This window comes from Cibotium barometz, chromosome 42 (genome assembly GCF_041138505.1).
Source record: "Cibotium barometz isolate CiBa-2024 chromosome 42, ASM4113850v1, whole genome shotgun sequence".
Classification (NCBI taxonomy): domain Eukaryota; kingdom Viridiplantae; phylum Streptophyta; class Polypodiopsida; order Cyatheales; family Cibotiaceae; genus Cibotium; species Cibotium barometz.
Window position 1 is genome coordinate 16874070 of NC_141087.1, and position 27046 is coordinate 16901115.

Here is a 27046-nt window from a genome sequence, read left to right on the forward strand (position 1 = left end):
AGAGTTTTGACATTTGAGAGTGTGTGCATGTGTATATGAGAGAAAGAGGGTGTGCATGTGCATGTGTGTGTGTGTGAGAGAGAGAGAGAGAGAGAGATTACATGTAAGATGCATTTATTTGAGAGTGGGCACACCTCACCACTCATCCCTACCATTAAAATTCAATCTAAAATTTAATTAATTAAAATTATATATATGTGTAAATCTATTTAAGCGTGTGTGTGTGTGTGTATGTGTGTGTGTGTGTGTGTGAGAGAGAGAGAGAGAGAGAGAGAGAGTTTCTATGTGAGAGAGAGAGTGTGTGCATGAGAGAGAGAGAGAGAGAGAGAGAGAGAGAGAGAGAGAGTTTCTATGTGAGAGAGAGTGTGTGTGCATGAGAGTGAGAGAGAGAGAGAGAGAGAGAGAGAGGTAGATAATTTCTATGTAGGAGATAGTTTGTGTGAGAGGAGAGAGTGTTCGTTTGCATTAGTGTATGTGCGGTGTGTACATGTGTGTGTGTGTGTGTGTGTGAGAGAGAGAGAGAGAGAGAGAGAGAGAGAGAATTTCTACACAAGAGATAGTTTGTGTGGGAGAAGAGAGTGTACGTTTGCATTAGTGTATATGTGGTGTGTACATGTGTGTGTGTGTGTGTGTGTGTGTGAGAGAGAGAGAGAGAGAGAGAGAGAGAGAGTATATGCATGCATGTGCTTGTATCTGCATCTATGTGTAGAATGTGCTTGAGAGACAGTGAGATGGGGCAAACCTGGAGAGAGAGAGAGATAGAGAGAGAGAGAGAGAGACAGAGAGAGGGTGAAAAGAGAGAGAAAGAGAGCGAGAGATAGAGAATAAAAAGTAGCTTTTAATAAAATATAAATTAAATAAAAAATATATATTTATATGTGTGTATACATGTGTGTGTGTGTTTTTATTTACATATATACATACATACATACATACACACATGTATGTATGTTTGTACATATATATATATGTGTGTGTGTGTGTGTGTGTGTTTTGATGTGTGTATGATATATCTATCTATATATTTAAAAGTGACCACAGTTTATCATCCATCTCCGCACATTAAAATTTAATCAAAATTAATTAAATTATGTCGATGTTTGTATTTATATTTTTAAATACATGTATATATATATAAGTATATGTGTCTATGTATAGGTATATGTATCTAAAACATAATATTGTATATACTATATATTTACATATATGTATGTGTGCGTGAGAGAGGGAGAGAGAAGGAGAGAGGGAGAGAGAGAGAGAGTGCATACACGCGTGTGTGTGTGTGTGAGAGAGAGAGAGAGGCATTAACATCGGTAGAATGCAACAAGAGGGCATATACGACCAATGGTGAAACTTGAACATTTGAGAGTGTGTGTACATGAGAGAGAGAGAGAGGGTCATGTGCATGTGCATGTGCATGTGCATGTGCATGTGTGTGAGAGAGAGGGAGAGGGTCACGTGCACGTGTGTGTGAGAGAGAGAAATAGTTCTTTTAAGAAACCTTGGTCAGCGGCAGCAATGCTGGGGTGCAATACTAGTGTGCTTTCTAATGGATTCAACCATGTAAGTACGTTCTCAACATCGTGTGGGGCGACCGAGTGCTTGTGCAAACTTAATTATTATGGGTGATTTACCATCACACGAACAGAGCAGCAACACGCGCATGAAGCCGGAGTGCAGATACGGTCACCTCTGCGAAAGGAAAAATCCGGACCATTGGCTCACATTCTCTCACCCTGCCATACCCAATGGGCCAAAAAGCACAGGTAATCTCTTGGCTGTGTTTTAATAGGTTTTCTGCAGCAGTTGTATGTTTGACCTGTCGAAATGTTTATTTATTTGTGTATGTGTGAGAGAGAGAGTGTATTAACGTCTTCAAAAGACCCAAGAGGGTGTTAGCGGGCAATTGCCCGAGTGGCTCAGCTCATCGTGACCCACCCTAACCAAGAGGTTGCTTGGCTACATCCCCTGAAAGAGGGCTTTCGAAAAAGAAGAAAGACTTGTAAAACAAACACAAAACAAAACTTGTGTGGTAAAAGCAATCATTTGGAAAAGGATTGTTTTAGCCTTAAACCATGTGGTATTTGTGGAAAGAATAATCATCTTGCAAAAAAATTGTTATTTCAAGAACACTGTAAATGTTGCTGAAGAAAAGAAGCTTTCCAAGATGGAAGCCAACTTTTATGAGGATGATTGGGCTTTTTAGTCCAAGTTCTATGTTGTTTTATTTTGTATGTATGACCTAATCCTTTGTTTGTCTCTACCCTTGGGAACCCATATATGGCATGAGAAACTAGAGCCAATGTGCCTAGATTTATTATTGGCACAATATGAGGCAAACCCTTGAGAGGGGGTTTGTTGGGATCAAGGTTTTGTCTATGTATGTGTGTGAGATACGAGAGGGCAAATGGCAAAGTATCTTGATGGATGTAGTGGTTGGCTTAGCTTGAATGAATTAGGGACATGATGTTATATGAGTAGTTGGATAGACTGACCAAGATGCTTAGGTTTCTCCCAACAAGCTCTATGATTAAGAGTCATGAATTGGTTGCTTATTTCGAAGAACATTTATACAAGCTTTATGGTTTGCCTAAAGAGATAGTCAGTGATCATGATCGTAAATTCACTGCAAGATTTTGACAAAATTGGAAACTCGGCTAAGAATGTCTTCCCCTGATCATCCAGAGAGTGATGGCCAAATTGAGTGTACTAAGCGGACTTTGGAGGACATGCTACGGGCCTTTGTTTTAAAAAGGCAGACGGAGTGCGAAAGGTACCTTCCACAACTTGAATTCGCGAACGATAGTAACTAAGCATTCAACGACATGCTTTAGTCCTTTTTAGCATGCAATAGGTTGATCGTTGTAATGTGCAACAAAGCCTTCTTTATATCCGTGAGTTTATGCAATTCCACTTTGAGAGAGAAGAGAAGAGAGAGAGAGAGAGAAGATAGTAGTTGACATAGTATTGGGTCCCAATTACCCACTGAAGGGTAACGTGCAACAAAGCCTTCTTTATACCTGTGAGTTTCTGCAATTCCCTTTGAGAGAGAGAGAGAGAGAGAGAGAGAGAGAGAGAGAAGATAGTAGTCGACATAGTATTGGGTCCCGATTACCCACTGAAGGCTGTCCCCCTTCAAGCAAGTCTCATTACAAATGGATAAATCTCCCTGGAAACTGAACCCTCTGAACGAACCTGGATCGGAATGGGTAGAGGGCAAAAGCGTGACGGAAAGGGAGCTTGCAGGAATGGGCTTCTCCAACATCCCTTGGCAGTATTTGCTTCATTATGATCCTTAGTGCTAGGCTTCATTATGGCTGAGTCTACTTTGTATCTTCGGAGCTCTGACAGAAACACAATACACAGACCTTTGTATGAATGTATATTGTGTGTGCGCGTGGGGTGTGTGTGTGTGGGAGCATATATTGATACCAAGTTCTACACCCACTATTGGGCACTGATGACGTTAGTGGGGATGTCGTAGTATCTAGTCCATACTATGCATGATGGAGTTGATGGTTTATTGTCTTGTGGATGACTACCATGAGGTTAGAAATTGCAATTTCTTAGAAGGTGAATTTGGCCATGTTCTTGGATTCATCTAGGTATATATATATATAACTCGTACAATGAATATGAATGATGACTGAGGACTGCCAAATGCAAGGATGAAGTAGACCGAACGCAGGCTGATCCATATGCTATCCAAGCTCCTTTGAATAGCTCTTCAATGACCACTATGCAAGCCTGAAACTGAGGGATGCACATATGCTAGCTGAATGCCGAAGAAACTTTTCGCGGAGGCCTTGGGGACTGAGGTGCTGTCTGCTGAAAGTATGCACAAGGAAGTCGGAGGCTTTTGGCACATCAAATTGCTTGGAAATCTGCTATGGAATGGCACATTTGGCGGGCATAGTGCAACGAGGCCATTGAGGGCTCCCTAACACCAACCCCCCCCTCCTGTTGGCCCCACGGAGTCCATCCATGCCATATGGAAAGATATCATTCATACCCTCCGTGGTGAGTGGGGGAAGCTTCAGGGGGATTTGGACTGCATGCGGAGATGTCAAGAGGCCTTCCTCTGTGCTTGGTAGCAAGGCCCCTTTCCTCTCAGACAGTCCCGGTGACCGCACTTGGCACTACAGACCACTAGTGCCCCCCCCCCTCCCCCCCAACACACACATACACACACACAATAAGATAGTTCCCTCTGAGAGTGGCCAGCCATGGAGGGGACTACCCTTCCTAATGTTTTTCCCTGTTTTGGAGGCTCTGAGCATGTGCTTCAGCCTGTTGGCTGGTTTTTTCATATAGCTAATAGAAGGATCTATTTTCCGGGGGGGAAAAAAGGAAGGGTTGTTTTTGCCTCTTTATCTTAGAGATCCTTGCTGGTAATAGTTGATCCCGGGGTTTAGCCACTTTAATGAAGGGTTGAATGCCGGGCTCTTTACACACAAGGTTTTTAAGGTGCCCTAACCTTATCACCTTAGTCTTTTTTAAAATAGAAAACAATGCCTTAGAGTTGTCTGCAGGGAGATGAGTGATGTGCTGTTTGCACTGATCGAAAAGATAATTGCATTGATGTCCTTGATACTAAAATCACACTTGTTTCTGTTAAGTTTAGCTTAGTAGACTGTAGTTGTGTTTTGAGAGAGTTTTGCAATTAGTGTCGCTTATACTCCTACAAGAACTGCTACGAGTGGTAGCGCTTGAAAGCATTGCTTCCGTTTGTACAAGTGCTTTCAAGCACTACTACCAGCCCCTTTTTCAGTGAATATGGAGACTTCATGGAAAATCATTTTAAAAGATTTTCTATTTCTTAGAGTTCATGCTTTTTATGCAAATTTGTTGGGATTGGTGCAGAGGAATTCAAGGCCGATGGGACTGAGATAAAGCATGAACAATCACTTGTGTATTGTGATCATCACAACGTACCTGATGAAATCACTACAAATTCCAGGACTGACACCTCCACAAATGTTCTATTAATGCTCGTGGGGTTGCCGGGTAGTGGAAAAAGCACCTTCTGTACCAGATTGCTGCAAAGTCATGCTTCAAAGTGGAGGCGTGTATGCCAGGTTCCTTCAAACTTTATCGCATCAGTAGTTTCTTTTTTAGGATTTATTTGTCGTACGTCATGAGCCTATTGTGAGCCCTAGTCTAGGGGTATGTCAAGCACGAGCTACGTAGGTTACATCTGAAGCCTTAGGTGTCAGCATGTGTCACTTAACCCACTTGGAGAACAGAGCATGTAAGTCATCCTAAGTAGGTTTCATAGGCTTTGGTTAGCCTTAGGGCCAGCCATAATAGGTAACCCATAAGGGTTGCCCAAGAGCCACATAAGGGGCTAGCTTGGGCCTTGGCAGTGGCCAGCTCTTGGCATAGTATGGCCAGCCTAGGAGAGGCCTGTTGGCCAGCATAAGCAGCCCATAGTCTAGTTGGCCAGTCCACAGGTGTGAAGCGCCTACGTAAATGCTATTTTCAGCAGTCGTGAACAGGCCGACAACATGTAGAGCAAACTGACTTGCAGCATGGGGAATTATATAAGGCACCCATTAGTCCCATCTCAAATCATCTCATTCTTTCACAGTTCAGCAATGAAACAAAGCAGCTAGCATGTGTGCTTTAGTCTCCTGACTTGTGCATACATCTTCAGCAAGAGCGCTTCATTGTGCTACAGTCCAAGGTAGCAGAAGAAGTCATCTACAGCATTCAGCCATCAGTCCTGCATCCCCTCAACGGATATGGGTGCATGTGCACATTAGCTTCCGAAGCGCTTCTAAGTTGTCTGGATGGAGTACAGGGCATCAATATCCACAAATTGCAGTGGTGCCTCTTTGAAGGGAATTGGCAGATGGAGGGTTTGGATCTCCGAGAATGAGGGTGTCCAACTCTTTGAAGGACTTGTGCTCTCTCATTGAGGACTCCATGAGTGCGTGCTGCTGCATGCCATGGCTGGGGAGTGCTATGGGGCCGGGGCTCCTTGGTGAGGGCCAAAGAAGTCGGTGATAGTGGATATATGTAATATGCGGAAGCTTCGGAGAAGAATCGGTAACTTCAATACTCAGAATTCAGCACTCTTTTTGCGACGGAAATTAATGCACAAACTGAAAGGAGAAGTGCAGAAAATAGAGAGAGAGAGGACACAGTATTGGGTCCCAATTACCCTCTGTAGGGCCCCCACCACGGATGGTGTATTTGCTTTATTAGAATAATGAGAAATCTGAAAGAAAATACAGCAATCTTGGACCTTTTCTTGGCTGGGAATACCCTGCCCTTGACCTGAATCCTTCACCCCTTTGCTTAGCACCCTCTTGGCTTTGTCTAGCCTCTTATGCTTGAGCTCTTGGTGGAGAATGAGATGAATGAATGGGATTGTGGCCTCCACTATTTATACTACCCAATCATGAGCAGTCGGCCAGTTGTGAATCCAGGTGGCCAGCAATATTCTGTCCCACGACTGGAAATCCAGCATTAAATGCTGGAAAAAATCCCATAAAGTCTGCGCATCTCTTCCTGGCCGGCTGGACATTAGGCGCTTGCTTTAAGTCAAGTTTGGGCACCTTTTCTAGGCTGTTTGGGGACTGGGCAGCCTGTATGGGCTGCCCCATACTTGCCCTATACCCCTCCCATGTGTCAAATCCCCACCGGATCTCCTCGTGATCGATCTTGGTACAAGACTTGAAACCTGCAAACAAACAAACAAACAACAAGGGGGTGCAGGCTTGACTCACCTCCCAACCATGACAGCCGTTGGCAAGCCCACTGACTTGGCTGTTCCCACCGAGTCACGAGCTGAGCTAACTAGGTTGACGTACCGACCAATCTCCTGCTTGCGACGTCCCATACCGCCACGAAGCTACCCTCGCGGGCCTCGAGATTGCTGTCGGCCTCGGGTGCATAAAGCAGGTGCACGTCTGCACTAGATCCAGGCTCCAAGACCATAGAGCTCCCACAAACTTGCGAGACTCTCTATATGACTTATGACTAACCTTGGCCACCCTTTTATAGGCTCTTGGCCGGTCATCGGGCGTCCACACTTGGGCGCCCGTCCGTCCATACTTGGGTGCCCGCCCGTTAGTCTATCCCTAACTCAGCTCGCCAATCAGCTTGCCTAGCTCCAAGCTTCCCCAAACCTCAAAGCTAGTCTTGCGTGCATGTAGCACACGATAGATACACACTGTGTACATGACATACTGCCCTTCCTCTAAGAGCTCACTAAAAAGCCAGGGTAATCTCTCTGAAGAGTAGTTAATGTCTCCCATGTAGCGTCCTCCTCAACACGATCCTTCCACTTGATCTTGTATTCCGTGATAAGCGTATTACGCAATCTTCTTTCACGAAATCCAAGAATCTTTTCAGGTTTGTGCGGAACAAATGTCATGTCCTCGACATCTATAATTTCTTAAGGAGTAACTAACTGATCTGTTCCACCCAGTACTTCCTTAAGTCTACTGACATGAAATACAGGATGAACTTTCACATGAGAAGGCAAATCCAATTCATATGCAACGTAACCAATCCGTCGTGTAATACGAAATGGTCCACAGTATCTAGGGGATAATTTCGGAGATCGACCTGTCCGTAAAGTCTCGGAATCTTTCGAAACTCGCAAATACACCATCGTTCCTTCAGAGAACTCTCTGGGTGAACGATGTCTATTAGAATAAAATCTGTCTCGGTCTTGAGCACTTCTAATAGATTCTTTCGCAACTTGTAACATTTCCTGCATATCTTGCAAAAAATTACATGTTGCATCATGCTGAAGTCTTGAGAATCCTACTGTAACAGGTGATCTAGGTTGAAAACCATACATAAGCATGAAAGGACTAAAACCTGTACTCGTATGCTTAGTACTGTTATATGCAAATTCTAACATAGGAAGATAATCCTCCCATGAACTCTGTCTTTTGGATACATATGCTCGAAGCATATCCTCCAAAATCTGATTCACTCTTTCAGTCTGGCCATCAGATTGAGGATGATCAGAGGAACTCAAATTCAAAGTTGTTTCCAACTTCTCAAAAACAAGTTTCCAAAAATCACTCGTAAACTTAGAGTCCCTATCACTGACTATGTTCTGCGGTAACCCGTACAGTCTAAACAATTGCTCGATAAATTGCCGTGCTAATTGCGTAGCTGTAATAGTCTTCCGGGTCGGTAAAAATCTAGCCATTTTTGTTAAGCGATCTACCACAACCCAAATAGAATCGTGGCCTTGATGTGTTCTTGGCAATCCGGTAATAAAATCCATGGAAATACTTTCCCATTTATTACCTGGGATTTGCGAAGGATGCAACAACCCAGCCTGTCTAAAGCGTTCAGCTTTATTTGCCTGACAAATTTGACACTTGAGAACATAATCTTCTACATACCCTTTCATCTTGGGCCAATAAAAAGTGTGTTTCACTAACGATAGTGTCCTGTGTACCCCAGGGTGTCCAGTAGAAGGGGCGTCGTGACACTCCTTAAGAATCTTGAACCTAATGTCCGGGATCTGTGGTACACAAATTTTGTCATTACGAAATAGTAAACCATTCCGAATCATCCACTGGCCTTCTGCAGCCTGAATGGTAGATGCTCAGTCATTGAGTCTTGGTCAATCAATGAGCTCCCGTCCTGGATCTTCTACCAAAATGGACCAAAATAACTATCAGTCTTGCAAAGCCCTCTCAATGACTGAAATAAGTCAGTAGAAATCTCGGTGAACGACAAAGTATTCACCTCTCGAATTCGACTAAGCGCATCTGCAACACTATTCATGGACCCTTTCCGATAACGGATCTCAAAATCAAAATCTTGCATTAACTCAGCCCAAGGAGCTTTCCTTCCTTTCAAATCATCCGCATCACACACATACTTGATTGATTGATGATCAGTCGATACCACAAACTTGGAGCCATATAAATAATGCCTCCAAACCTTGAGAGCATGAATCACAACATAAAGCTCTTTCTCAAGGGTTGGCCAACGAGATTGAGTGTCGTCTAGCTTTTTACTTTTAAAAGCAACCGGGCTACCATCTTGAAATAGAGCAGCCCCGATAGCATAGTCACTGGCATCAGTTTCAAGAACATAAGGCCGACTAGGATCGGGTAATGCTAAGATAGGTGCTTCCTTGACTTTATCTTTCAAAAGTCTGAAGGCCATATTCAAATCGTTATTCCAAGTGATAGGCTGATTTGACTTACGTCCACGACCTTTCAATAAGTCGGTCATCAGTAGTGTGAGCTGAGAGTGCACAGATTTCCGAAGAAAAACAACAAAACCGAGAAAAGAACGAAGTTGTTTCACTGTTCGCGGTATAGGCCAGTCCAGAACCTTCTGAACTCGGTCATAGTCAATGCTCAATCCATCTCTAGTGATCTTATGTTCCAAGTAAATGATGTCTGTCATAAAGAACTCACATTTACTTAATTTAGCATATAGTCGATTCTGTCTTAAAATAGATAAGACAATCGTGAGGTGTCTAACATGATCCTCAAGTGTACGACGAAATATCAAAATATCATCCAGGAACACCACCACAAATTTCCCCAAATGTTCACGAAAAAGATCGTTCATCATTGGCTGGAAAGTGGCTGGAGCATTGGTTAACCCAAAAGGTAATACAAGAAACTCGTAATGGCCATACCTAGTCCGAAAGGCGGTTCTTTCGACATGCCTTTCATGAATACGTATCTGGTGATAGCCAGTACGTAAATCTATCTTCGTGAAATATTTCGCTCTTGCTAACCGGTCAATCAGGTCATCTGATCTAGGGAGAGGATAACGGTTCTTAATTGTCAGCTTGTTCAATCTCTTGTAATCTATACACATTCTCCAGGTGTTGTCCTTCTTTCTCCTAAGCAACACAGGTGCACCCCAAGGTGATTTACTTAGACGGATCTGGCCCATCCTCAGATAATCTTCGAGTTGTTTAGCTAACTCATCTTCCTCAGCTTGGCTCATCCTGTAAGGTGGAATACTGACAGGATGAGTACCAGGGATCAAGTCAATACGATGATCTACTCCCCGTTCAGGTGGTAAACCCAATGGCAGTTCCTTAGGAAATACGTCTTGAAATGAATCAAGTATCTTCTGTAATTCTTTGCTTTCAAACACACTTAATTCATTTACATCCATGGAAGGGATGAGAAAGGAGGAAAGTGGAATCAATACACAATGGAAAGCGTTATACAAAGAAGAATCCATTATATTTTCAAAATCAATTGTATTTACAAGAGGTCCCTGAGAGGGATGTATACAATCACCTAAAATACTATACTGGGTGTCTCTATGCTGAAAAGAAAAAATATGACTAGACCAATCTATCTGGACTTGAAGAGTCTTAAACCACTCAGTCCCTAATAACAAGTCTACATTTTCTAGGTGCATTACATAGCATTCCAGAGTATCTTTGTAGTCCTGAATCTGGATTGGAAGCATCTCCACCTTTCGATCCCATACTTCTCCATAAACGCGGAGAAGATCATGCAAGCCAAATACTTTAGAGTTGAACAGACAATCAGAACAAGTACTAGGGCGAGAAAGTACAGTAATTGACGTACCTGTCAAAGACAACTGGCTAGTTGCCTTTGGCTTGGGTCCTGCGTTGGTCTTTGCACCCTTTTGCTTTGGGCACTTATTACGCATGTGTCCTTTTTCTTCGCAGATAAAACAACGTCCTTCCTTCTCGAGCTTTAAAGCCCTAAGGAGTCATTTCTTCTTCGCTGGTGTCGAACTTGAATTCTTCGAAGGTTGGTCCGAAGACTTTCCTTCAGTTGTGTTAGCCATAGGTGCGGAGAACTTTCTTTTATGCTTGTTCCCCTGCTCGGTAACGGGTTTAGACTTGGAAGAGACCATTGTATCATCATAGATACGAGCTGAATGAATGGCCTCGTCCAATGTTTTGCATTTGTTATTTTTAACTTGTAAATGATATGAGTCTGGTAAACCAGCTACGAAGAACCCCAAAAGAGTAGTGGGATCCATCTTTGTAGCTTTCATCTGCAAGTCCCTAAACTTCTGGAGGTAGATCTCATAAGTGAGGTGCTGCGAGGTCATGGTCAAAGCTGAAAACCGGGCAACAACATCATAATCATCCTCTTTCTTGAGGAATTCCTTCTTGAAGACGTCTTCGAATTGTGCCCAAGTTGTTGGCTTAGGGTTGAGTTCCTTCCACCAAAGCAAAGCTTTGCTTGAGAGGAAACCTGCTGCTAACTGGATCTTTTTCGCATCATCATATGGATGAAACTGAAAGTGAACTTGCCACTTATGTAGCCAAGTGTCCACGATCTCCTTGGTACGTTGCTTTTGCTCGCTCCCGAACGGTTCCGGAGTAATGTTGGGGCCTAAAGCAGAGGCCAAGGTATCCATACCCAGAGAGGATAGTGGTTAAGAGAGCGATGGAGTTTTGCAAAGCTTGCATCTGGGCTGCGATTTGTGCCTGATGTTCCGACGAAGAAGCTTCGAGAGCTACTTTGAACTCTTGGAAATCTGATTTTGACACATAATCGTCAAAAAGATCGGCATCGGTATCTTCCGTAGCCGACAAGCCTTCGCGTTCAACAAGGGGCTCCAACTCCGATTCTTGGGTCGACATCTTGAAGAGGACGAGCGGAGAGAAAATTCGATCTTGACACAATAAAAGTGCAAGGGAACTTGAGAGCTTGAGAGCTTGAAAACTTGAGAGATGTGTGGCAAGAAGCCCACTTAAGGGGTTTATATAGCCTGCCCCAAAAGCTACTTGAGCTTTTGCTTTTGTGTTTTAAAAAAATAAAAAAATATATATATATATATATATATATGTATGTATGTATGTATGTATAAAAGTTCTGTTTTCTTAAAAAAAAGAAAAAAAACACATTGAACCTTAGGGACTCTTAAACTTTTGTAAAAAAAAGTTTAATAAAAACCAAAAAAACAAAAGTGCCGAATCGGGCCGGGCGCATGCTTTTGCTGTTTTGCTTTTTTTTTTTTTCTGTCCCTTCGGAAATAGCGCCGCCGGCTGCCTGCGAACGTCACCACGCTGCTGCCGTCTCCGTCGGTGCTGCCTGCGCCAGCCTCGCGTAGGCCTAGCCACAAGGCGGTATGGGCCTAGGCGCTTGCCTGGCCCGGCCCGGCCTGGGCGCCTGCCCGCCTGGGCTGGGCGCATGCGTAGGCCTGGGCTAGGCGCCTGCCTGCCTGGCCTAAGCGCCTGCTGTCACATGCACTCTGCACTCAGTGCATGGTGACAAGATGGCTCATCATCAGAAGTGCAACATTTGTACAGTTTTAGAACCCAATAGGATGATATTTGTCGTACGCCGTGACCCCATTGTACATCCTCAGTCCAGGATAAGTCAGGCACGAGCTACGTAGGTCATTCCTCAGCCTTAGTGGGTCAGTCAGTCAGTCAAGTCCCTTAACCCACTTGGAGAGAATCATTCATGCATGTAGAGTCAGTAGAAGCCTTAGGGTTTGCATCAGAAAGCACTCTGCATCTTGCATAATATGCATACATATGCCTGTGCATCATTTAGAACATCCCCAAAGCCTTAGGGAATTTACTGGGATTTATCTGGTATTTTTTCCATATTTATTAGTATTTATTTATCATTATTTGCATTATTGGGCATTTATAAATATTAATTTTATTAAATGACCAACCTCCAGTTAGTATAAATAGGCTTGCCTAGAGCCTCTTTTGCTCATTCAGTCTTCATTGTGCTAAGAGCTCTCCTCTCTCTTGCTTTCAGCCCAAGACTAATCCAGCCCTAGTGCCCATAAGCTTTCTTCTCCAGCCCTTGAGAACCATAGCTTCAGTCCAGCCCTAGGCGCCTGCTATCAGCCTCTAATCAGCCTGTTTTCAGCACAAAAGCAGCCCTGATTCAGTCCCTTACAGTCCCCCAGATTCAGCCCACAGTCCATCATAGTTAACGCCAGCAAATCAGCCTTCAGACCTGCGTTTTGGTGCAGCCGTACAGTAGTCTACCTGCGTTTTGCTCCAGCCGTACAGCAGCAGCACTACAGTCATCTATTGCTCATGCGTTTCAGTCCACAGCCCTCTCCAGACACCTGCGTTTCTGTCCACAGCAGAATCCAGCCCTGAAGCAACAGTCTACAGCAGTTTCCAGCCTTGAAACAGTTGTTTGCATCAGTGTCCAGCATTCTCTGCATCATCAACACATTCAGCAGTCATCTGGTGAAGGTAACTCAGCATTCATATGTGTTTTCAGCATTCTAACAGTGTGTAGAACAGTCCACCTTCTTCTTCTTTGAGCCTCAGGTGTGCAGCCCTTCCTCATGCCCTTGGGAGGAGTGCATAGGCTCGAGATCAAGTCATTGAGGTGTTTCTACAGCAGTGTACAGATCAGCCGCTCTCCGATCCTCCGAGATCTTGCGTTTTGCTTATCTACAGTCCAAAGTCATTCTCTCTAAAGTAATAAAGCAAATACTATCTCGTTATCGGGATAGGGGGCCCTTCAGTGGGTAATTCGGGACCCAATCTGGTGTACAGTGTTCATATCTCTCTCTCTCAACTCTTTAAAGTTTGAAGTAAATGAAATGGATTGCTAAACTCACGAAACTCAGGATACAGAAGACGGTGTGAGCATATTGTGTGACAGGATCAACCAATACAAAGACTTCCGCTGCATATCACATTGGTATCAGATTCAGATATTCCACACACACCGTATCCTAGCGTGGGGGCATCCTCGGATGGTTAGATTGCGTTCCGGCACGACCACCGACTTCAGCATCATGTCTACAGGAGAGAGTACTCATCAGCCGGAAGACATCTCCCCCGAAGGAGACCTTGCTCTTCCGCCTACAGCAGACACCATAGCTCTTCTTAGAGCTCAGAACCAGCTACTCATGGAGCGTCTCCAACTCTTGGAGGCAGCAGCAGCACGTCCTCCTACACCTCCAGCAGCACCCGACTACATCTCCCTCTTCTTTCAAATGGAACAACAAAGGAGAGAGGACGAGGCCCGAAGGCGAAGAGAAAAAGAAGAAAGACGGGACTATGAGGAAGCCCAACGCAGGATCGACGAAGACCGGCGTCAGGCTGAACTCACCGCTCGGGAACACCAACGTGAGCTTGATCGAGAACGTATGCTACTCGAACACCAACGGGAAAAGGAGGCCATACACTTGAGGTATCAGCAGCTCGCCTCAGTCTCCCCAGTCATAGGTGTCACCAGCCAGCATCCCGCAGCAGCTTCAACCACCATCATTCGCAGTCAACCGAATTTCAGTAAGTATGATGGTAAGTGTGATCATTCTTCAGTTAATCAATTTGTTCATCAATTTAATGCTCATTTTCCATTAGCTAGGATCACAGACCCACAAGACAAAGTCCACTTAGCGGCTCCCCATCTCACTGGTGAGGCAGTGTGTGGGAGAGATGGAATTAGGGTTTAGGTCATTTGGGAGAGACATACACAGAGAAGAACAAGGGAGAGAGAGAGAGAGAGAGTTGTGGGGATAAGTCAACTCATAATGCATGAGTGTGTGACTCCCCTATCACACATGTATATTGCACTAGTACACATAGTGCACTTAGTACATTAAATGTACTAAGTGTACTATGTACTATAACTTATGGGCTTGTACACACTATAAGGGTGGGCATAACGCCTTTACCCCAACAACCTCCCACTTAAAGGCAAAGTGCCCTTAAGTAAAGGAAAAGAAAAAACCAGCATGTACATGATAATATACAAGGCCATATCAAGGCTGAAACTGGCCTCATCCAATGCCCATCAAGTGTCTGCTATGAGCAAACCGCTCCGTAGGCAAACTCTTTGTCAACAGATCAGCTGGGTTGTCATCCGTATGAATCTTAACAAGCTGAATTTGCTTGTTCTCTATCACCTCTCTGATGAAATGATACTTCACATCCACATGCTTCGTCTTTGCATGAAAGACAGGGTTCTTTGCCAACTGGATGGCACTCTGACTGTCACAATGCAACAATGGAATATCCCCTGTATAACCCAAATCAACCACTAACCGAGATAGCCATAATGCCTCCTTGCAAGCCTCTGTGGCTGCAATATACTCGGCCTCTGTAGTAGATAAGGCTGTGCACTTCTGCATCCTGGATATCCATGACACAGCACCTCCTGTGAATGTAAACACATAACCGGTAGTAGACTTCCGGTTATCTGGATGACCGGCATAATCCGAATCCGTGTAACCATGCACTAATGCATCCTGTTTGCCAAAACAAATGCACAAATCCTGTGTGCCCTTCAGGTATCTCATGACACCTTTCACTGCTTCCCAATGCTTCTTGCCAGGGTTGGCCATGTATCTAGAAACCACTCCCACTGCAAATGCAATGTCCGGCCTAGTAGCAACCATGGCATACATGAGACTGCCACAAGCTGAAGCATACGGAATCTTGGCCATATCAGCCCTGTCTCTATTTGACTGTGGGCTGTCCATAGCACTGAGTTTCACATATGGAGGCAAAGGAGTACTAGTCTTCTTCCCCCCGTCCATATTGAACCTCTGCAAGACTTTGCCAATGTATTCCTTTTGAGACAAATACAACACGTGCTGATTTTTGTCCCGAAGTATCCGCATACCCAAGATGTGATTTGCATCACCCAAATCCTTCATATCAAAGGTTTCATGCAGCCTCTTCTTCAAGGCATCCATCTCTTTACGAGATTTCCCGGCAATCAACATATCATCAACATACAAAATGAGAATCAATAGACTGCCATCCAAAGCTTTCTTGGTGTACAAGCAGTGATCTATGTCACTTCTCCTGAATTTCTGAGATTTCATGAATGTATCAAATTTGTGATACCATTCCCTTGGTGCCTGTTTGAGCCCATAAAGACTCTTTTTCAGCTTGCATACAAGCTTCTCCTTTCCACTTACTGCATAACCCTCTGGCTGCTGCATATATATCTCCTCATGGAGATCACCGTGAAGAAAAGCAGTCTTCACATCCATCTGAATCAAGTCCAGATCATCATGTGCAACCAAAGCTAACACAGCTCTAAGTGTGGTCATTTTGACCACTGGAGAGAAGATCTCATCAAAGTCCACACCATATTCCTGCTTGAAGCCCTTAGCCACTAACCTGGCTTTGTATCTTGGCTTTGCATCTGGTGCAACTTTGAGCCTGTATACCCACTTGCATGGCAAAACCTTCTTGCCTGCAGGCAAATGCACCAACTTCCAAGTTCCATTTTTATGCAGAGAATCCATCTCTGACTTCATGGCACGCTCCCATAGAGCCTTGTCTGCCCTCTGTAAAGCCTCCTTGTAACATGAGGGCTCCCCACAGTCAGTGAGCATCAAGTAGTCAACCCCTGGAACAAACCTGTCAGGGGCTCTGGAGGGTCTTGTGGACCTCCGTACCCAATGACCATCATTTGCAGGTTGCTGTCCAGCCTGCATATCACCCATTGGTGGCTCCTGTTCCATGCCATAAGGCTGAAATATCATGCCCGGTATCTCCTCCAACTGTGGTATATCCATAGGGATATCTTCTGCCATCTTTGGCTGTCCATTTGGACCATTTTCAGCACCATTTAAGGGCTGGTTTTCCTGCTTTAATGGCTGATTTACAGCCCTTTGTTGTTGTCCATGATGTCCATCATCATCAAAGATGACTCTGCCAGGCTCCTGTTGCCTTGCAGGCTCCTTATACATGCATGTTTCATCAAAAATGACATCATTGCTGCGTATGATCTTTCTATTCATGGGATCCCAAAGTCTATACCCCATTTCACCTCTGTCACCATATCCTAGGAATATGCATTTATGAGACTTAGGATCAAGTTTGGTGCGCATTTCCCTGCGTATGTGCACGTACGCAACGCAACCAAACACTCTCAAGTGCTTGTATGACGGAGGCTTCCCTGTCCATACTTCTTCTGGCACTTTCCCACCAAGCCTCGTGTTAGGTGACCTGTTTATAAGGTGAACGGCTATCATAACAGCTTCAGCCCAAAAACCATGAGGTAATGCAGCATGTGACAACATAGAACGGACCTTCTCCTGTATGGTCCTGTTCATCCTCTCTGCTGTCCCGTTTTGTGGAGGATCATAAGGAGTAGAGAGCTCCCTCTTGATGCCTTTAGCATCACAAAAGTCCTGAAACTGTTTGGACATATACTCTCCACCATTGTCAGAACGCAAAGCCTTCAGTGTTTTGCCAGTTTGATTCTCAACAAGAGCAACAAACTTCTGAAACACTGAGAATGTATCACTCTTCAAACGAAGAGGATAGACCCACACCTTGCGTGTGGCATCATCAATAAAAGACACAAAGTATTTTGCCCCTCCCAAAGAAAGCTGAGGCATCTCACATACATCTGTATGCACAAGCTCTAACTGAGCATCTTTCTGTCCAAGAGCTTTCTTGTGGGGGCACTGTAGTTGCCTACCATATATACAATGCTCACAAAATTGAAAACTTGAAAACTTTAGAGAAGGCAAGTAACCCAACCGAGACAATTGCTCCATTCCTTTGACACTCATGTGTCCCAACCGGCTATGCCACATAGAGATTTCCGGCAGCTCGGTTGCATTTACATTAGCATGGTGACAAACACCTGCATGCATAAAGTAAAGAGTGTCCACCTTAGAGCCTCTGGCAACAACCAGTGAGCCCTTACTAATCTTCCACTTTCCACTACCAAATGTGGTAACATAATCAGCATCATCAAGCTGTCCAGTAGAAAGTAGATTCTTCTTGATCTCAGGCACATGCCTGACATCATGGAGCATAAGCTGTGAGCCATCTGAAAATACAAGCCTCACATCACCTCTGCCAAGAATCTTGCATGCATGGTTATCACCCAAATAAACCACTCCTTCATGGCCAGCAGTATACCTGACAAACAAGTCTCTGCAACCTGTGACATGAAAGGAGGCACCTGAATCAACGATCCATGAGTGCATACCATGACCACCTGTAAGAAGTGAATGGGCATCAAGTGAAGAAGTAAATAGGACCTCATCCTCACTGCCACCTGCATGTGACACATTGATTTCTTCAATCTTGACTCCACTTTTGCCCTTTGGCTTTACATCTTTGGCTTCATCCTTCTCTTTGTCTTTGCCTTTTCCCTTTTCCTTTTGATCATTTTTCCATTTGTAGCATTGCTTTTTAATGTGTCCCTTCTTGCCACAATAATGGCATTCCAAATCCTTTTTGGAGCGAGACTTGCTCCTTCCCCTTTCTTGGCTTTTCCCCCTTTGCTGGGATCTCCCACGTGCATTCATTGCATTGGACTTTCCAACAGAGTTGTTTTTCCTGTTCATCTCTTCTTGAAGAAGAGCACCCTCAACATCTGCATATGACAGCATAGCATTCGAATTGCTAGTGGCTGTCCTGAATGTGTCCCAACTCTCTGGCAAAGTGCATAACAGAAAAGTGGCTTTGAACTCATCGTCCATTGCCAACTTTTGATTGATGACCTGGTTGACAATACCATTAAACTCATTTAGATGGGCTGTCATAGAAGCCCCTTCCTTCATCTGAAGGCCTATGAGTTTCTTCAACCAATACACTTTGCTTGAGGCACTTTGTTGGGCATACAAGTCCTGCAATCTCTGCCACATTCCCCAAGCTGTCTTCTCTTCACGAATGCTGAAAAGTAATGAGTCTGACACAGACAACATGATAGTAGATCTTGCCAGCTCATCCATATCTTCCCACTCTTCAGCAGTAAGAGAAGCGGGCATCACACCCCTTTCTTTGATAGGCTTGTGCTGCTTTTTCTGGAGCAACACATTGTAGCACTGGGTTTGCCAAATATCATAATTATGCGAGCCTTCAAGCTTCTTGATGTGAAGCAATGAAGAGCTCTCACCTGTGGTTGCCATAGCAATATGCAACCTGTCAATGCCTGACTCCGTGCAAAATGTGCAAACACTGCACCAAAAGCACACAAAGTGCTCACAATTGTTCTCCCAAGCTTTATCTCCCACTGCGGAAGCAAGAATGCAACTTTTCTCCCACTTTATGTGATGAAATCACCAAAATCTGGTTGCTGCAGATTTTGGACAGCACCTTAAATGTGCTCTGTTGCCCTTCCAAAGTACTGTACAGCAGTACCAAGTGCTCACCTGCGATGTACCAAACCTGTACCGGCAAGTACAGCAGCTGAAATTGAACCTTTTGGTCACTCAAAACAGTGTACAGCCATGCCAAAACTTGCACAAAGCTGTGCCAAATCTGTACCAGCAGGTACAATAGCAATAAATGCTCTCTGGCTGTCCAAATGAGTGAAAATCAGACTTTTACAGTCCTGTACACTGCATACAACAGTTCCGAACAGAAATTGGGCAAAAGCCCCTTGACTGCAAGCTGATTTTTGAGGATTCAAGGCATAAATGTCTTGCCTGCTGCTTTGCCAAGCTCAACAAGCATACAAACTTGAAAAGCCCCTTGATTTAAGATCAATTTCTGATCATACATGGTACATTGACGCACATGAAGGCATCCAGAGTGTTCACGATGCTTCCCCCTGGCCACATATACATCAAATACATGAAACCCCCTTGATTTACAGGCACATTGAGTGCTTGTAAGGCATCAACACATTATCCACAGCATCAAACGCGATAGCCTGCATGCTAATCAACCAAAACGGCACAAAAGCCCCTTGATTTGCACTGCAATTTGCTGCAATTTGCTGCAATTTTGCCCAAATGTGCGATTTCTCACATCATACAACATGTATGAGGGCTTAATTGCACAATTACATCAAAAGCCCCAAATTTCGACATCCAATTTCCTGCAAATTAATCCTGATTGTGACCAATTTCCTGCAAATTGATCCTGATTGTGACCAATGTCACCCAATTTTGCCAATTTTGCTCAAAAATTGAGCAATTGGGCACCTGTACCTGCTCAATTGATAATTGTACCTGCTCAATTGCAAGTCCCAAAAAAAAATTGAAGCAAAATACCTTGTAATTTTTTGATTTTTCTCTGATTTGCAGGCAAATTTGGTGCTGATGCTTGATGCTGATGCTGATGCTGATGCTCCTGCAATTGTGCAGGTAGGGACGGCTGGGTGACAAACTCCTGGTTTCCCCTCTTCTGCAGAGCTTTAAGCAACACTTTCTGCAGCTGCACGTCGTTTCCCTGGACCAATTGCTTCAGAGAAGCTTCCTCGCTAAACTGCGCAGCAGCAAGCCTTCTTGCAGGTACGGCAACCCTCTTCTTCGAACCAGTAGTAGGCTGAGACGATATGTATGGCAACGTCACCAACGCTTGTGTTTGCTTTCGCTCAAGCCTAGCGCCTGCGTATCTTACTCGGTTGCGAGTGATACCAGTAGGCGAGTAGGCGCCTGGCTCATAGATGCCCCTCCCTTCCTTCAGGAGGTGGTACAGGCCAACGGAGCACTGAAGGATGCCATGCAAGACACTGCGCTTGGGCTCTTGTGAGCTGTGCCAGAGGTTCTCCAGCACGTCGTGGCATTTGTAGTACTCCCCGCGATTGAAAAGCCCAACCCCACGTTCGAAGCTCACATCGGAATCTTCAGATTCGCTGTCCTCGTCATCACTCCATCGCCAACCAGCGGCCAGCACGTGTCTCGTACGTCTCCCATCTGATTCGCCCACGAGAAGGATTCCAGAAACGTGAAAACTGCGAAGTTGTATGGAGACGGGGGATGGTGCGTTTGCAATGGTACGAGGGAAGACCTTAGTTTGGTGGTGCTGGTTGGATGGTTTTGGGGAACAGGCATGCTGATAAGGAGCCTGCTCTGATACCAGTTGTGTGGGAGAGATGGAATTAGGGTTTAGGTCATTTGGGAGAGACATACACAGAGAAGAACAAGGGAGAGAGAGAGAGAGAGAGTTGTGGGGATAAGTCAACTCATAATGCATGAGTGTGTGACTCCCCTATCACACATGTATATTGCACTAGTACACATAGTGCACTTAGTACATTAAATGTACTAAGTGTACTATGTACTATAACTTATGGGCTTGTACACACTATAAGGGTGGGCATAACGCCTTTACCCCAACAGGCAGTCACTTGGTGGCAGCATTGGTCTAGTATTCATACTGACCAGGCCACAGGTGTCACAGCCTTTGACTGGGACATCTTTGTCCATGACCTGAAGACCAGATTTCTCCCGCCCCAGTACATGACCGGTCTGAAAGACGAGTTCTATGGACTCAGACAGAACGGTTCCCCAGTGCTTCAGTTTTCCGGTAAGGTTATTACTTTAGCACAGTAGTTAGGGTTATCTGAGCAGGCCAAGATGGAGCAATTCATTCGTGGATTGGACTCCAACATTCGGTTCACAGTTCGTAACTTTGAACCAAGTACATATGACCGGGCTCTGACTCTCGCTCAGAACGAAGAAATGAAGCTCAACGGGGGCAAGCCCAAGCAGACATCTCAGTCCAGTACCAAACCCCAGCAGCAGCAATCAGCTGCACAGTCAGGAAAAGGTAACGCATCTTCTAAAGATGCTAAGAAGGACAGCAGTAATAGCTCCAGTTCAGGGGGTAAGAAGGATAAAGAACCTAAGAAAACCCCTGATGAAAAGGCTAAAGCAGGCATTACTGGAGGTTATCTTCCTCCAGAGGAGCAAAAGAAGTATCAGTCAGAAAATAGATGTTTTTTCTGTCATATTATAGGGCATGGTAAGAAGGATTGCCACAAATGGCAAGCGGCACAAGCTGCCAAAGCTCCTTCTGCCACAGTTGCCACAGCTTCCCCAGCTCCTCCAGCCCCGCCTACTACCTCAAATGCAGTTCAACTTTTACCTTCCATGCATCCTATACCATCCGTGGTATTTGATGCTAAGCAGGAGGGTGAGAGCGATGCTGCTCAGAAGAGCCTTATCCGAGCTTATGGCTCTGCCCAGGGTCGACAGTTTGTAGTCCTTTTCGATATCGGCAGTTCTGAAGACGCCATCTCTCCCCAGTTGGCTAATAAATTGAACTGCACTTTAGTCCCATATCATCTGGATGTGGACGGGTTTACACCTGGTCTTCGCACCCACATTTCCCAGAAGGCACAACAGTTTGCCTTTGATGTTCAGAAGGCTTCATTTCAACGAGATTTCATCGTCTCCCCTCTGTTAGGGTGTGACATGATCTTAGGAATTCAGTGGTTCCGTCAGTATGAGCCTATTCCCGATTGGGGGCAGGACACTTTTACTATTTGTAAAGGTTTTCCTGAGCCTGTCATGATTCGTGGGGATAGAAGCATTCTTGGCATCCCATTGATTTCACATCTCCAGGCCAGACGAGCTATCCGCAAGGGAGCAGAAGGAGCACTCCTTTATGTTCGTGCTCAAACAGCCCCTCCCTCAGTAGTAGCATCCATTACATCTTCAGTCCCTCAGTTAGCAGACCTCCTATCCAGACACCAGGACATTATGCTTAGGGACGATCTCCCACCCAGTCTCCCACCCTCTCGCCTTGAGGACCATCACATTGATTTGGTCCCTGGATCAGACCCTCCTAGCAGGTTTCCCTATCGTCTTTCCAAGACTTTAGAGGGCGAGTTGGAAAAGCAGTTATCTGAGCTTCTCCGAGCCGGTTTCATTCGGCCTTCTTCCTTCCCATTTGCTGCACCTATCCTATTTGTCCAAAAGAAGGACAAGTCTGCACGCCTTTGTGTAGATTACAGGGCATTAAACAAACTCACTATCAAGAATAAGTTTCCTATGCCCAGGATAGAGTACATTTTGGAGCGTTTAGACGGCGCTAAGTTTTCACTAAGATCGACCTCAAGAGTGGTTACCATCAGGTCCGCATTTTTGAAGCTGACATTCCAAAAACAGCTTTCAGGACAGAGCGTGGTCACTACGAGTTCGTAGTCATGCCTTTTGGGCTTACAAATGCACCCGCAACGTTCAATAAGATGATGTCTAGGATTTTCGCAGTCCATATTGGGAAGTGTGTTTTCATATTCCTTGATGACATACTAGTCTTCTCAGCCACTGCGGAGCAGCATGAGAAAGATGTGGAGAAAGTCTTGCAACTTTTGCGAGATAACCAGCTCTACATAAATGCCAAAAAGTCTATCTTTGGTGTTAAGGAAGTTCAGTATTTGGGCTATATCATTGGTTCCGATGGGATTAGACTGGATCCATCAAAGGTTCAAGAGATCTTAGATTGGGACATTCTTAAGACCAATCAAGAAATCCGTTCATTCGTAGGTCTTTGTCAGGCCTATAGTATCCATGTCCATCAGTTTTCCAACCTCGCAGCACCTCTTACTAACTTGCTCAAGGGGGTGAAGACTCGCAAGCAAAAAGTCTCAGTTACAAGCAAGGCACTTGATGGATTCCATGCACTCCAGAAAGCCGCCTCAGAAGTGCCTGTATTAAAGTTAGCATCTTGGGACGAACCTTTCGAGGTCATCACTGATGCAAGCAATGTAGCCATAGGTGCAATTCTCCAACAGGACAATAGCCAAGTGGCATACTACAGTAGAAAGTTGGATGTCGCCGAAAAGAATTATTCGGTATATGACAAAGAGCTTTTGGGTGTGATCACAGCGCTCAAACATTGGAAGCCTTTTCTTTATGGACAGGCTTTCACAGTGAAAACACCACCAAGCACTTAAGTGGCTTCAGACTATGCCAAGTGCCCAGTGGAGTGATCGACAGGCCAGGTGGAGTCAAATCTTCCAACAGTTTGGAGGTATGATTGAATACATCCCTGGTAAGCATAACCCAGTAGCAGATGCTCTCAGTCGAAAGTCCAGCATCCAGGCAGTCCAAGAAGCTACCATTCTCGAAATCACGGGGAAGGACTTGGATAGTATGAAAGACCAATATGTCGACTCCCCTGAGTTTGGTACTCAGTATAGTTTGGCCCTCACTTCTGAGCTTGGCCACTATTCAGTACAGAACGGTTGGTTGTTCTACAAGAACCGTCTCTGTGTTACTCGAGAAAAGCGTTCCGCTCTTCTCCATGATGCCCATGACTCCTTAGTTGGAGGACATAGGGGTATCAACAGTACCCTCGAGAAATTAGAACGGTCCTTTTATTGGCCAAAGATGAGGCGTGATGTCTATGCACATGTACAAGCCTGTAAGATTTGTCAAAAAGTCAAGGTTCCACATACAAAGAAGGCAGGTTTACTTCAACCTTTGCCTATCCCCGACGGACCTTTCATCGACATATCTATGGACTTTGTAGGGCCTCTACCAGCATCCACCGGATCCCGTACACTCAGTGTTTTACCATTGTGGATCGCTTTAGTAAGTTCTGCATGCTCATCCCATGCAAGCATACGGCCACAGCCGAGGACGTAGCACGTCTGTTTCTCAAGAATTGGTATCCAATATGTGGTTTGCCTAGCACCATAACATCAGATAGAGATTCCAAGTTTACCTCGCATTTCTGGAGGGCATTATTTGAAAACTTTGGAACTAAGTTGCAGTTGTCTAGTGCATTCCATCCCCAGACAGATGGCCAGACAGAAATTTATAATCAGTTGGCCTTTGATGTCCTCAAGTCATACTGTCATGACCAGCAGTCCAAATGGGAGCACTATCTTTCGTTGGTCCAAGCTATCTTGAACGACACTCATTCATCCAGTGTCGGACGGACTCCATATGAAGCAGCCTTTGGTCGCCGTTTTTCTTCTCTTTTGACGAGAATGGTGTCTCCATCTTTAGAGGCTAATAAAACCACGGAAGCATTTTCCGAGATCATTGAGTCAGTCAAAGACCGTTTGACCAAAGCTCAGGAAGCATATAGCAGACAGGCAAATAAATCTAGACGAGATGTCCACTTCAAGGAAGGGGATTGGGTCTATTTGCGTATCATGAAGCAGAGATTGAAACAAGTGGGCAAACGTTGTCCCAAGCTTTCATTCCGTAGTTTTGGCCCTTTTCCAATAGTTAAGAAGATAAGTGATGTCTCAATGAAGTTAAAGTTGCCTGCCAGTTGGACAATGCATGATGTTTTCCATGTTTCTTGGCTAAAACCATATGTTGGTCCAGAAGTGTTTGATGTTTCAGATGAACAGCAGCCAGACGTGGTAGACGAGGCAGAAGTTATTGAGCCTGAGCAGATCCTTCTTCATCGATGGAAGCATGGTTCCGGTCGACGGATTCGTCAGTTCTATACGAAATTTCGAGATCGAGGCACCCACGAAGCCGTATGGCTCGACGAGGAGTTCTTCGAGGAGTACCCCCAGTTATTGGCGGACTACTTGGAAGCCATGAACCTGCCGCCAAGCTAATCAGGAGGGAATGTCACATGCACTCTGCACTCAGTGCATGGTGACAAGATGGCTCATCATCAGAAGTGCAACATTTGTACAGTTTTAGAACCCAATAGGATGATATTTGTCGTACGCCGTGACCCCATTGTACATCCTCAGTCCAGGATAAGTCAGGCACGAGCTACGTAGGTCATTCCTCAGCCTTAGTGGGTCAGTCAGTCAGTCAAGTCCCTTAACCCACTTGGAGAGAATCATTCATGCATGTAGAGTTAGTAGAAGCCTTAGGGTTTGCATCAGAAAGCACTCTGCATCTTGCATAATATGCATACATATGCCTGTGCATCATTTAGAACATCCCCAAAGCCTTAGGGAATTTACTGGGATTTATCTGGTATTTTTTCCATATTTATTAGTATTTATTTATCATTATTTGCATTATTGGGCATTTATAAATATTAATTTTATTAAATGACCAACCTCCAGTTAGTATAAATAGGCTTGCCTAGAGCCTCTTTTGCTCATTCAGCCTTCATTGTGCTAAGAGCTCTCCTCTCTCTTGCTTTCAGCCCAAGACTAATCCAGCCCTAGTGCCCATAAGCTTTCTTCTCCAGCCCTTGAGAACCATAGCTTCAGTCCAGCCCTAGGCGCCTGCTATCAGCCTCTAATCAGCCTGTTTTCAGCACAAAAGCAGCCCTGATTCAGTCCCTTACAGTCCCCCAGATTCAGCCCACAGTCCATCATAGTTAACGCCAGCAAATCAGCCTTCAGACCTGCGTTTTGGTGCAGCCGTACAGTAGTCTACCTGCGTTTTGCTCCAGCCGTACAGCAGCAGCACTACAGTCATCTATTGCTCATGCGTTTCAGTCCACAGCCCTCTCCAGACACCTGCGTTTCTGTCCACAGCAGAATCCAGCCCTGAAGCAACAGTCTACAGCAGTTTCCAGCCTTGAAACAGTTGTTTGCATCAGTGTCCAGCATTCTCTGCATCATCAACACATTCAGCAGTCGTCTGGTGAAGGTAACTCAGCATTCATATGTGTTTTCAGCATTCTAACAGTGTGTAGAACAGTCCACCTTCTTCTTCTTTGAGCCTCAGGTGTGCAGCCCTTCCTCATGCCCTTGGGAGGAGTGCATAGGCTCGAGATCAAGTCATTGAGGTGTTTCTACAGCAGTGTACAGATCAGCCGCTCTCCGATCCTCCGAGATCTTGCGTTTGGCTTATCTACAGTCCAAAGTCATTCTCTCTAAAGTAATAAAGCAAATACTATCTCGTTATCGGGATAGGGGGCCCTTCAGTGGGTAATTCGGGACCCAATCTGGTGTACAGTGTTCATATCTCTCTCTCTCAACTCTTTAAAGTTTGAAGTAAATGAAATGGATTGCTAAACTCACGAAACTCAGGATACAGAAGACGGTGTGAGCATATTGTGTGACAGGATCAACCAATACAAAGACTTCCGCTGCATATCACACCTGCGTAGGCTTGGCCTGGGCGTCGGCCTGCCTAGCCAAGGCGCCTGCCTTCGTAGGCGTGAGCGATGGCCTACGTAGGCCTGGCCGACTGCATAGCCTCCTGCCCGCTTGTCTGCCCGCCTGCAACACATCACGACCAGTAGCTCCAAAACAAACGCATCTCTCTTCTCTCAATCTCTCTTGCGTTCAACAAAAAAAAAAAAACGAATATGCTTTTTTTTTTCGTGTTTTCTCCGAACGGTTCATGCGATTGCACAAACGAATCTTCAGCCTACTTCTTGCAAAGCAAATCGACCCTTCTTAGACCACCATCTCCATCATCATGGGTTTCTTCGATGAAAAAAGCACATACTGAATCTGAAAACAGCGGTATGCACAGAAAAAACAGCAAGCTTTTTGAACACATACCTTTCTTCGAC

General features: G+C 44.9%; 1 protein-coding gene across 2 annotated transcripts in view; it reads left to right on the forward strand.

The window, feature by feature from the left end:
- The first annotated feature begins 1273 nt into the window (after positions 1 to 1273).
- LOC147614224 (transcription factor bHLH140-like) overlaps positions 1274 to 27046 on the forward strand; it is a 55753-nt gene continuing 29980 nt past the window's right edge. The window contains exons 1-2 of one of the 2 annotated variants that reach the window (XM_086780770.1): positions 1274 to 1766; positions 4864 to 5078. In XM_086780770.1, the coding sequence (XP_086636896.1) occupies positions 1622 to 1766; positions 4864 to 5078 (360 nt within the window). In that variant the 5' untranslated portion in view covers positions 1274 to 1621. The remainder of the gene's footprint in view (positions 1767 to 4863; positions 5079 to 27046) is intronic. The other variant, XM_086780771.1, reaches the window with a different exon arrangement.